This window comes from Drosophila takahashii, chromosome X, assembly GCF_030179915.1.
Source record: "Drosophila takahashii strain IR98-3 E-12201 chromosome X, DtakHiC1v2, whole genome shotgun sequence".
Taxonomy (NCBI): domain Eukaryota; kingdom Metazoa; phylum Arthropoda; class Insecta; order Diptera; family Drosophilidae; genus Drosophila; species Drosophila takahashii.
Window position 1 is genome coordinate 11,115,531 of NC_091683.1, and position 12,695 is coordinate 11,128,225.

A 12,695-nucleotide genomic window follows, 5' to 3' on the forward strand; every position below is an offset into this window, starting at 1 on the left:
ATCTGTTTGATTAGCCAGGTGACCCCAACCCAAACCACGACACCGAACCCCCCTTAATTTTGGCTTCCGCCTTGGCTGCGAAATCTGAGTCGAACGAGAGCGTCTCAAATTGTATGAGAGTTAATCGAGCTCTAAATTGTCAGTCAGCCAGCAGCTGTCGGCTTTGCCCCACCCCCATACAATATATTTCTTGGATGCCCCAGTGAGCGTTACGCTTCAGCGGTGGCAACAAAACCTAATTATAATAATCAGGCAGCGGGAGAAGAACTTACATATGGAAGGGCACGATGAAATAATAAGAGGAGGATGGGTTTATATTTCATGCGAGTTTTGCATTACCGCACACACGCTATACGATTATTTGTCAGCGATGGAATAATCGGTTTATTTACCTATTAATAGCCATACCTATAAAATTACTTTAGGTACTTTGAAATATTTTTAAAATCTCCCTAACTATGCGATACTTATAACTATCGTATTATCTCACGCTACCCATCACTAATCTTTTGGTACTTTTGGATGCTCTGACATTGTTTTTTTAGTACAAAGGTACTTTAATTTTGTAAGCCCTTTTTACCATGTGATATTTGCAACTATCGTACCTTGGCATTATCTCACGCTACCATCACCAATCTTTTAGTGCTTTGGTTGCTCTGGCATTGTTTCAATGTCGGGTTATCTCTCCTCTTCCCGCGGAAGTTTCTTCACTTTGGGCGAGTGCGTGTTTGAAGTGCCAGACACTCTCAAGTGCCGAAAGGGTATGGACCAGAGGCAGGGACGTCGAGGAGGGGGAGTGCTGCACGCTCCTCAGTCACGGATGAGGAGCTCCTCCTGTTCTACTTCTCCTGTTGCAGCTGTCGCTGACAGTGCAAGGAAATGCGCTAATTATGTTGTTCTTGCCACTGTTGTTGGTCGGGTGGAACCCCCCTCCCCCCATTTCTAAACCCCCTTTTTGCGACCTTGATTGCAATAGCGGAAGAAGAAGCGAAGAGGAAGAAGGTGTACAGCAGAACAATGAGCAAAGTTTTGAGGTTATGAAAATGTCAACAGGAAGCAAACAAGTGCAACAAAATGAGAAACGAAAATTCCCCTGATTATTATTGCCACACAATTTCTGTGAGTGAGTATTAAAAAAAAAGGAGCCATAAGTTGAGGTGAAATTTTATATGCAAAAAGAACTCAAAGATTTCTAAATAAAATTCGTATAACTTTATATGGTTTTGGTTATTGGTTTCCATAAAAAAAAACGAACAATCAAGGTCTTTCCTTTGATGTACTATAAATCAAATTGATTAATAGGCAATAAATTTCTAGAAGCTCTGAAAAAAATCCAAACATTAAAACAAACCAGCAAATGGTAAATCTCTTGAAAATTTGTACATTTTTATTGTGCTTTCATTAGTTTTCAATTTGTCTCTCGCCTAAATCCCAACTAATTTGACTTTTGTTGTCTGCTGCTTAAGGAAAGGCCAAGAAAACACCAAAGCCCAGGCAATAAAAGGTCCAGAAAACCAAAAAGATAAAATAAGAAAAAAAGAAGAAAAACAGCACAGACAACAAGCGGCAATAAAGTAAAAAATTATTTATATGTAACATATAATTCCGAGAAGCTACCAGCTACCAACCCAAACTGAACTACTTAAAGTACAAATACGGCAAAGGGGGTGGGGTCTTTTCCACGTTGCCAAGTTGTCGTGTCCAAGTCCAAGTAACTCCCAATTCCAATCCCAATAAGATGGCGAAGGTTGTGCTCCATGTGTTGCCAGCCAAGAAACACTGACAGCTTTTTGAGAGGTTGTCTGGGAAAAGAAACGAAAAGAAGGGGAACTACATAAATAAAGGGACAAGTGCGGAGAATAAGGAAGGAAAACACTGGCGAACAGCAGTGAACAGACAATGACAATTGCTGGAAAATCATATTAAAATAAAAGCGCAATAAACAACACAACACACGAACAACGAACAGCGAGGCGAAAAAAAGCAAAACAACACAACAGGTCGAGGGAGAAAACTGAACTGTGGAAGCTTCCTTTTTCCTGGGAAGTTGTCTTGATTTTTAACACCCACCCACTCCTTCAGGTCGCCGTGCCAAATCCTGGACCTGAAGAACCCCCACCGTTGGGTTTATTAAGTCGCATCAAAACACTCATAAATTACTTGAGATTCCCCCGGATGAGTCTGAATAACTGCAGGCATTAATGTGACCGCAGTGAATGGGGATTCATTTGGGCATATGAAGGCCAGGAAGGTTATCTGATGTATGAAAAAAGATGTAACTTGAGTATTTATTTTTTAAATATTAAGTATGCATTATGAATTAAACATTATTTTTGAGCTAGTTGCGATTTTTCCTGATTAATATCATTTAAAAAAGCCTTCTGAAGTCCCCATTATATCAGAATTTATTCAGCTAAAAAACCCTGAATTTTTTTTTAGAGCTACCTCAAATTAGTGAAATCTAGTGAAAAAAAGAATGAACTGTATGAGCTTCCTAGCGCAATTTGAAGATACGATCCATATATACAGAGTGCGTCCTTCATGCTCAAATGATTTCCGTTGTTGCCACACCGTTGCTGCTGCTTGGCACAAATTTTGCCGCTTTTCTTTAGCGGATTTTCAGTGCTGTTCCACATATTTTCCTTTATATTCCCCTCGCCAGCAGAGTCAGGTGCATTGTTGCCACCGGTGGGTGCCTCTCATAATGAGCCCGAGAGTGAGAGTCTTGGCCAGCAGAAAAGGCAGAAAGGAAAGGAAAGCGAAGGAGGGGCGAGAGGTGAGGTGAGGTGCCACCAAAGCTACAGAAACTGCAGAAGCTGCGGCAACCGCTGATAAAGCAGCTTGACAGCCGAGGCAGCTAAGCTGGAGGAGAATGGCCGTGTGCTAAAGTCTACTAAAAGAAAATTGCATGCCATCCAATTTTTCGTGGTGCACACACGCTGCACTTGAAAAAAAGCTAAGCAGGAAGATATCAATTGGATTAAGAAAAACTTCAAATTTGCACCAAAAATAAAAATCTTGATTTTTCACCCAAAAAAAGCATTTTGGTCATAAAAATGGAAATAATGATCCGAATATGGAATGTCATACCTCGTTGAACTCGTAATAAAATTTCCAATCGATCTGCATTTAAACCTGGTAATTTTTAATTTTTTCCATTTTTCGCAAAAAATTATGATGGTACCCCTTAAAAAAAGCAAAAATTGGGTCAAAAAATAATTTTCCCAAATCAGTCGCAAAGTGCACTGATATTAATTATAAGGTCGTAAGCTGCACAAAACAGTGCTCCTTTTTGATTTGGGACCATTTTTGTCCAAATTACAGCCAAAAATCTAATTTTTACCAAAAATCAAGATCCTGATCTTTCACCCAAAAGAATCTGTATTTACTATTAGTATTTTGGTCATAAAAATGGAAATAATGATGTCATACCTCGTTCAACTCGCAATAAAATTTCCAACCGATCTGCATTTAAACCTGAACGTTTTTAATTTTTGCCATTTTTTGCAAAAATCATTTGACAAAAAGTATGCAACAACAAATTTCTTTTGAAAACTGTGCAAAAGTATCTGTTGACAAATAATCTTTTAATATTTTCTAAAAGAAAACATATTCTCTCTCTGTAAACACTGGAAAATAGCCGGGTGAAAACGGGTTTTCCTGTGTGAATTCTCATCCAGCGATGAGAAACTGCGGCGGTGGAGGGTGGAGGCGAAGGAACTGGTTCGGTGCACATAATATAGTGTGGCTAAATGTACCGGCAGCTTGGGAAAGTTCACTTTTGTTTTAATTGCATCTAACAAGTGATTATCGCTTGTATTCAAATCTGATGAAGGAAGGCGGCACCGCCGTCGGATCATTCAAAGCTTTTTCAAAGTGGAGTATATTCACCATATAGTGACAAAAAGAAGTCTGGATTGCATCGAATGAAAAAAGAAAAAAACAGCATGGAAACTAATAATTACCTGGTCGAGTGCAATTAAAAAATGAAATACAATTTGTTTCCCAATTTCTAAGGCCATTCTCCACATATGTGAAAAATAATTTTCAGCTCGCTGGCACTTGAATGCAATTATCGGAGTAAATTAATTTTATGAACCGAACTCGTATTAATGAAAATTTATGCAGATTAGAAATCTAAAAGCTTTCAATTAGTTCTACTTGATAGCGCTAATGTGCAATTTAGTTTAAAATATAAATTTGTAAATCTTGTACAATGTACTTCAAATTTGTAATTATTTTGTGGCAAACCATGTTCTCTTAACAGAAGTTTAAAATTATTATTGTTATTATTATTTTTGCATTGAACTTAAAAAAATAAGAATATCCGGATAAACATGTTATTATTAAAAACTATTTTACCACAATGAAATCCCTGCTACACCGGTCTGTCTAAATCCATTATGAATCGAGACAGCAAATAAACATCTTTCGTAGGTTATTTTTATCGCAGGTTTCAGTTACAGCTACAATGTTTTCTCCCCTCTTGGCCGCTAAAAAAGAAGACGACGACAAAAACGATGGCCAATGGCCATTTGCCTCTTGGCCAGCAACAATGTCAGCGCAAAAAATATTTTTACAACTGCGCCTGTGACCCCCGGAATCCCCGGTGCCCCCACCCAACTTCTCAGTCCAATGGCAAACTAAATGCTTTCCAGCATCGGAGTCTAGGGCAACAACAAAAATCCCAAAAAAAGGGCACAGAAAAAGTTAAAAAAAAAAAGAAGGAAAACAACGTGAAAATCAATAAACTCTGAACTTAAGTTTTTTGAACTTTCTTGTTCGAGTTGTCGGGCAATTCATTGTCATACATATATATGTATGCTCGGCAATGGAGATATATGGGCATGCCATTTTGGCTTGGGGCATAGTGGATAGATCAGACGATTTGTGTGGTTCTATATGAAGGCTTTAAATAAAATATACTTTTTTGTTTGATGTTTCAAATTAATGGATCGATCGGCATAAATTTACTGCCAGACTTTTTTTTTCCAGTTTAATCAATCAAATGCAATGCAAGATTAATGTATTTTTTCTTTTAAAGATAAATATTAAAAAAAAAAATTAATGTTTATAAAGCAAATAATTTACAATTTATAATTTTATTTAATTTTAATCTTTTAGCTTTCCTTTTTACAAATTCCGTTCAGTTAATTCTGTTTCTAGTGGCAAACATTTTGGCATCGAAATGTGCTTAGCTAACTTCCCCTTTTCCGCCCCCCACTTTTCCCGCAGAGTGCCAAGAATTTTCCGAAATGTCATTTTAATAGTTTTGCTACCACACTCCCTGTGCCTCCATTGTTGTTTAGTCTCTCAGTTTGGCCATTTGTCGCATTCGAAACTTTTGCAGGGATTCAATAAGCCTCCGGCCCCCGGCATACACCCGCCCCCCAGAAAATTTCACCCAACCCACGCCCCTGGGAATTTTCAAGTTGATCGTCTTTTGGCTGCTGGCTTCATTGATTCCGGAATGGTTTTTTCTTGTATTTGTCGGCCAATATACAATAGTTCAAAGTCAGTTGAGCCGGGGAATTAGTGTTTGAATAATGTCTTAATTCTCTTGGGCACCACCTACCTCTTAACCCGTAGCCTGGCCTAGGCCCCCATTTAACCCCTGTTTCGCTGGCCACAGTTTTAAACCCCATTGTGCAGTTTACGTGCGTAAACGGTGCCGCAAAGGATTAAAGTGAAAATCACGGAATGAATTTAAGACGGGAATGAGAGGGCAAAATAAGAAAAAATACAAAAAAAAAAAAAAAAAATGAAACCAAATAGAACAGGACAAGTGATAAGTGCAATTTCTCACGTGACACGACAGACAGACAAGGACGGGGCGACACACTGCGGGCGTGAGCGAGAGGGAGAGGGAGAACGCGGATTAGGCGACGGACCAGCGACAGCAATGAAATTTATGAGACGTGTCAACGACGGCTGCTGGCCAGGAAAACTAAGGGGATGTTGGAAAATGAGGAGGAAAAAGTAGGGGAGAAAAGATAAAACTATCGCGTGAAATAGGGAACTATTTGTGGGGTGTTTGGGGTAACTCCTTTTGATAAACGACAAAAATGTCAGCTGGACAAAACAAGGAAATGAAATAAAAACGGAATGACAGTTGTTTCTTCATTTTTAAATACCCTTGGATTTATTAAAAATACTTTCGATTGAAGATTATTTACCAGATATTTAACAACTAGGGATTTGTATTTCATTTTAGCTTAGGAAAAAAACACACAAGAATATGCTGGAAAATAATACTGCCCCTTGAGATAACAAAACCAGAACTTTGGTAAATGAATTTTTTTTTATTTTTCTACAATTAATTTTTGTTCTTCCTTCTGTGAGCGTAGTTGGAAGCCTCGGTCCCAAAAGCCAGCAGTAATTCCATGTTTTCATAGTTTCAACTCTGGGAATATATGAAGAACAAAGCAATTGCCACTCTCTTTCTCTCTCTCTCTTTTCCTTGCTGTCTCTTTCCCTTCTCAACTATTCATCTCTTTCTTGCCCACAAGCAGCACGCTTTAAAGTAATTTAAGTCGTCACATGTGGTTTTAGCCGGGTGAACAGAGGGGTTTTTTTTTGGGAGGAGTTTTCCCTGCCGGCTACTTTTTTTGTATAAATTATTCGCTTCTTGACTCGGGAAATCTCCCACAACCCCCGGGGAAAAATTTATACCCCGCACTTCAGTTGATGTCTATAATTACTGAAAATTTTCCTCCCCCTCGAAACTATTTCGGGGTGAACGTTTTTATTATTATTGAAAATTTGCTGCCCATTTATCTTTGGTTCCCTTAATCCCCAGTCCCTTTGTTCTTTTTTCTAAATTTGAAGGCAACTTGAATGTGATCATTAACATGTATATATAGGGGCGTTACGAGGAGGCTACCCCTCGGAAATATGGTATATTTCGGAAAAGTGGGAAATGATAATAATTGAACAATATAATGTTTTTGGTTTATTTTTAAAAATAAGTATTTAATAATCCCTTATTTAAAGTACATCTACAAATTTAAGAAACTTTAAGTGTACATTCAATTCAATCATAGAATATTTCACTTCACGCTTCTCTGTGATGTAAATATTTTCCGGCACAAACTTGTGAATCTCGAAAAGCCGCCAAAAGTTTCTAGAGAATGTTGGCCAAAAGTTGCCACCTAGTATAATTTATTTACACTTGTAAGTTTAGCATTCTGGAAACTATTTTTCTTAGCCCGTGAAATGATGTATACGATATAAGTATGTGGGTTAAAAAGTGTCAGAAACGAGGGAGGAAGTCTGGGGAAAAGCCAACCCAAGGAAATCAAGTTGAATTGTTTGTGCGGGTTAAAGTTTGATTGATGTGCCGTGTCCCGCGTGCAGACAACATGAAAATTAGTTGAGAGACTCTCGAAAGTTGAATGCAGAACGGTATGGAATGGAATGGAATGGGGTTTGGATAAATTCCCCGGGTCATATAGTTGAAATGGAATGATTGACGGTTAGGCAAACGAGCTGGTGGGCATTCTGGAAACGCTTTAAAAAACAGCCAACGAAACCGAGACCGAAACAAACTGCCATGTAACTTGATCTATGGCCTGTGTGAGTCATCAATGTTTCAGATTTGGATGGGATAATTCCAACGAAAGGGAAAACCTTGGCGGGAAATACATTCTCAAGTGGAAATTGGAGTAGTAACGGCTTGGATTTTTTGGAAAACTGTAATTCTGAGTGGTTATGAAAATAGCAATCAGGAAGGGCATTTATATTTCAATAGAAAATATTAATGCAAGCGAATTCTGGACAGAAGAAAAAATCGATATGATTAATGCCAAATTTATGATTCAAACATATCAACTTGATATTTTATATTTTCACAAAAGTTATAAAAATACTCTTTTAAAATACAAAATGTAGTATTTTTTGAACAAATTCTGTAAAATAAGACAAACATAAGCTTTATTCATATCAAAATGATATGAATAAGTTGATCTAAATACTAAATTAACTTGCACATATCAATTTGATCTTTTGTCAATTTTTTTCTGTGTATAGGTAAGATGTACAAATATTACCAAAGCATGTCCAGTAAAACTTCAGAACAAAGCCCTGTGCATGTGGATGGGGATATTAACCCGGATCTTGAGGCATTTCAAATAGCTTCCCCTAAAAACGTTTTCGTATCTTGCAGCTTCCCACAACTCATCTTTAGTTTATCCCTCATGCGAAAAGGATATCAGATTCAAGTGTAATGTGTGTGTTTTAGGGTCTTTTCCTCCGTCACCAAGGAGGCGGCGACCTGACCCCGGTGACCACCCAGAAGCACGCCCACTTGAACCCGATTGCCACAGCCCAACATTAGCAGCATGTGTCTGTTTTATCATTAACTTGAGTTGCCTTGCCGCATGAGGAAGTTACTTGGGTGTCCTGTGAGGGATTGCAACCGACTGAGTGTTTGTGTGTGTGTGTGTGTTTTGCATCATTGGGCAAACAAATGCAGCAACAAAAGCCGAGGATGCTGCTGCTGCGGGTTTGCTTTAGTGGCTGCAAATGCTGCATGCAGCAGGCAGCATGTGTTGCATGTTGCATGTTGCTGGGAGTTGGGGAGTTTGGGCACTGACACAGTTTCCTGTCGGCCTGCAGCACTTGAGTGCGTGTTGCAAATTGAGCGCATCACTAAAAACAGACAGCTGCTTTTGGAAAAAAACGTAGAGTTTTGATATGTTGAGGTTACCTTCACTTTTGAATAAAAAGGAAACTGTAAGTCAATGCAATTAATATTTTTTGAGACCTAAGGCTTTTTAATAATTCCCGAAATATCATATTTAAACAAGTATTTATTTTTTAGGAAAGCATTTACTAAGAACTAGGTAGTTTGAACTACATTTGGAGGAGTGTGTGGAACTTTAGAGTTTGATCACTGCCTTTTTTTCTGTGCACATTTAGTTTTGTCACCCGGGGAGAAGGAGGGTCAGCATCAGGGTCTGTGTGCATAAGAAGCAGCATGAAGAAGGTTGTCCGACTGCCACAGCAGCATATCAAATGTCCGATATATGTGGAGAAGCCATGCAAAATGGAATTCGCGGTGGGCTGCGCATGCGCAGAAAACCACAAAAGCCAAAGGGAGAAGTTTCGGGGGGCACGGAGTAGGGAAGGGGGCAGGGAAAATCCATATAGCCAAACCCTGACCGAAGCAAAGCAAACCCGTACGGCAAAGAGCGTGCCAGAGACAGCCACGTGGAGATTCCATGGCTGCCAATGCACCTCGCCTCGATTTCCCACTCCCTGTGCTCATGCAACTCATCAACCGAGCCCCGCAACCCCGAAAACCCTTTTGCCATAGCCATGTCCACCCCCCCAATGATGGCAATTTAACGCCTGCTTTGTTTGATGGCAGCAGGACAACTGGGAGTGGGCCAACTACCAGAAGAGCACAGAGAGAAAGTTGTGAAGAGTAATACTTAATTAGAATAGATAAATATTTTATAAACATTTATGAACTTTATGCTAGTTATATGGCAAAACCTTCATAAATTAATTACATTAAATTGACAAAATATAATTGCAATTGATTTGCTTGTATCTATTCAAAAAGTATTTTTTATAAAGGTGTCTAAAAGTATGCAACCATATATTTTAAACTCATTACTCAAAAAGTGATGTTCCGTTTTTCACAGCATACTTTTAGACACCTGCATTAGAGATTTGAGGACCCAGAAATTGATTTTAAAATCCAGAGGTTTTCATTTGTCTCAGTGCCTTAGGAGGTTGGTCATCATGTCAACGCCTCCGGGGCGTCGGTGGCGGTGGCCTGTGGCAAAAGCGTCATTGACTCGGGCTGAAACCAAACAAGGGCTCAACAACTAGAACAACTAGGCGATGGCCAACAGTCAACAGCCAAGTGGCAACACACACACACACACACTTGCACACTTACCAACACCGGGACAAACGGAAACATCATCACCTGGCCATCAACATCGTCATCATAATCATCACGACGATAATAATCACCAGCATCACTATGGAAATCGGCATTATTCGCACGTTGGAACGACAACGATCAAGGGGTGCAAAAAGCTGCATTTGACCAATTGATTGGCATCCTTAGCGGTTTCCAGATTGTTTTCTACGAGCTGTCAACACTCGAAGTACAGTTGTACTTGAGAACCAAATCGATTGGTTGCGAAACTAGTTTCTGTTTGTTTTTAACTGACCAACATTAATTGGAAACCAAGAGAATAACCTATGATAATTAACACATCCGTTCCTCTGTCTTAGGACACAAGTTTAATTAAATATATATCAGAAATCATTCAGTGCCAGCTAATTAGTATACATTGGGTCCAACTTGTGGTTGGTAGTACACACTACCGCAGTGCTCGAAGGACCAAATTGTTCACGGCCCATAAAATCAAGCTTCCCTTTGATGCTTTGCCACTGGAATGTTACATTCGCATGCCAATTAAATTGTATTTATTGGTAGCCGAAAACGTATGCAGCCCCGTATCTCATGCATATGTTATTCTATATCCTGAATAATTTACTCACCACCAATCGGAGCTTCGGCACTACGCACAAACACAAACAGAGGCACACAAACGAGTTTCTTTTTGGTGTCGAATGCCTCGATGAATGCCGATTTTACCTCCTTTGATAATTGCTCTTGATATCATTGTTACACCATGTAGCATAGTATCTATGCATACAAATGGCAAATATTTATGAAAATAATTTACTCAACTACATATATATTGTCCCAAAAAAAAGGGGGAAAAAAAAGAAAAAATAAAAGTGTAAAATATGGCAGTCTCTGTTTGCATTGAAAACGAATTTATAATCCCACAAACCAGTGAGAACAACAAAATATTCATAATACGAGGAGAATGGAAAGTTGTAAGGTTGGAATAACAGTGCTGCAATTATTGTGGGTATCATCAATTCTCTGTGAAAGTGAAACTTCTAGAAAATATCGAAAATGTTATAATTAAAAATATTTTCCCTTACACTAAATGGTGACTCTTAGAAAATAATCAAATATATTTCGGTTTTATGTTATAACTACTAGATTTGAATTTCGCACCAAAGAGCATTGGACATTCGATTTGTTCGCCCTTCTATATTCCCGACTCCTTTTGCTTTTGTTTCATTTCCCTGGGCTTCTCGATTTCAGTTTTGGGTTCGATTTGCGTGGGCAAATTAAATAAAAATGCAAATAAAAAAAATAGATGAACAAGAACGGAAATGTGTTTTAATATTTTTTACGCAAAATGAAATAATATGCGAATGTTTTTATTTATTAAAGCTGCAATTTATTGTTGTTCTCTGCACCATATTGTTGTAGTTCCTGCAGCAACCTCTTACTTTTGTCCAAACCAAAACCGAAAAAAAAATCCCCCAGAAATGGGAAATAAAATGCAAGTGCAATCGATCTCGCCTGTTTTGGGGTTGTGGGTGGATGGTATCGGGATATGGATACGGTTACGGATTGGTTATATGTATATATGAATGCCGAGTTCAGGTTGTATGATGTACGGATTTTCCGCTCCGCTTTTTTGCCCCGCTCTCTGAACTGCCATAAATCAAACATTTTCATCTTTAAGCCTTTTGGTTTTATGCTAAAGCTGTACAAATCGGCCCTCTGAAACGTTTTGGGGTGCGAAGCTTTTAAGTAAATCCGGTTAATGTTCGATTCAGGGCACGGTTTTATCGTGCCTTGATTGCGGATTTAAATATTGTCTGTGCAAAATGATGGAACATTCTTGTTTATTACTTACTTATTGCACTTGTTGGATGCAGCTTAGCTTACTCGTACTTCAGTGAACCGCATAATTAAATTCCTTGAGTGCCCTAAACATAAACTAAAAGTGTCCCTTATTGTCTTATTGCAGATGCCAATCCACAGCCGCAGCAGCAGAACCAGAATCAGCTTGTCCAGCAGCAGCAGCTGCAGGCCCCACGATTCACCACGCATCCATCGGCATCGGGGTCGATTGTCAGCGAGGGCAGCACCAAGATACTACAGTGTCATGCGCTGGGTAAGTTGACGAACATGATATCATAGTATGACTAAGAAGAGAAAGCCCCAGAGTCCCAGAGACGACGCTCGTAACACCCCTGATATGTATCATCTTCCGACGAAATTCCAATCGTAAGAATAATCTCAGTGGCCCAGAAACCTTTCTAGAATTTAAAGTAAATAATGGAAATAATTTACTTAAAAATCGATATGACTAATGTTTTATTTATGATGCAAACATATCAGTTTGATATTTTATCATTTCATAAAAGTTGTAAAAATACAGTTTCAAAATACCAAATTTAAGATTTTTTGAATAAATATTGTAAAATGCGATTAACATAATCCTTTTTTATATATTTATCTTAAAAAAATATTAGATTAACCTGCACATATCAATCTGATATTTTGACCATTTTTTTTCTGTGTATAAAACTAGTTTTAAAATTGTAAACTTTTCCGTAGAAGGATTCTTGTCTCAAAAGTTAAATTAAATTTTTGCATAAACAAGAACCCTCATTAAATCTTAAATAAACCACCAAAACCTTCCCAACAAAATCAGTTAATGATTAATAGTTTGTTGACAAAACCAAATTTCAATTTGTATAATAATCCTCTATAAACACATTTTATTATGTCCGGGGATTGCGAGGTGCCACCTGCTAGGCGTGTCAAACCTAAATGCCCACCACCGTGAGGGGAA

At 38.4% G+C, this 12,695-nt stretch overlaps 1 protein-coding gene across 12 annotated transcripts in view; it reads left to right on the forward strand.

The window, feature by feature from the left end:
• Nucleotides 1–12,695, forward strand: part of sdk (sidekick cell adhesion molecule) — an 88,898-nt gene that overhangs the window by 44,225 nt on the left and 31,978 nt on the right. For all 12 annotated transcript variants that reach the window (XM_070219318.1, XM_070219317.1, XM_070219316.1 and 9 more), the window contains exon 3: nucleotides 11,865–12,011. In XM_070219318.1, coding sequence (XP_070075419.1) covers nucleotides 11,865–12,011 — 147 coding nt within the window. The remainder of the gene's footprint in view (nucleotides 1–11,864; nucleotides 12,012–12,695) is intronic.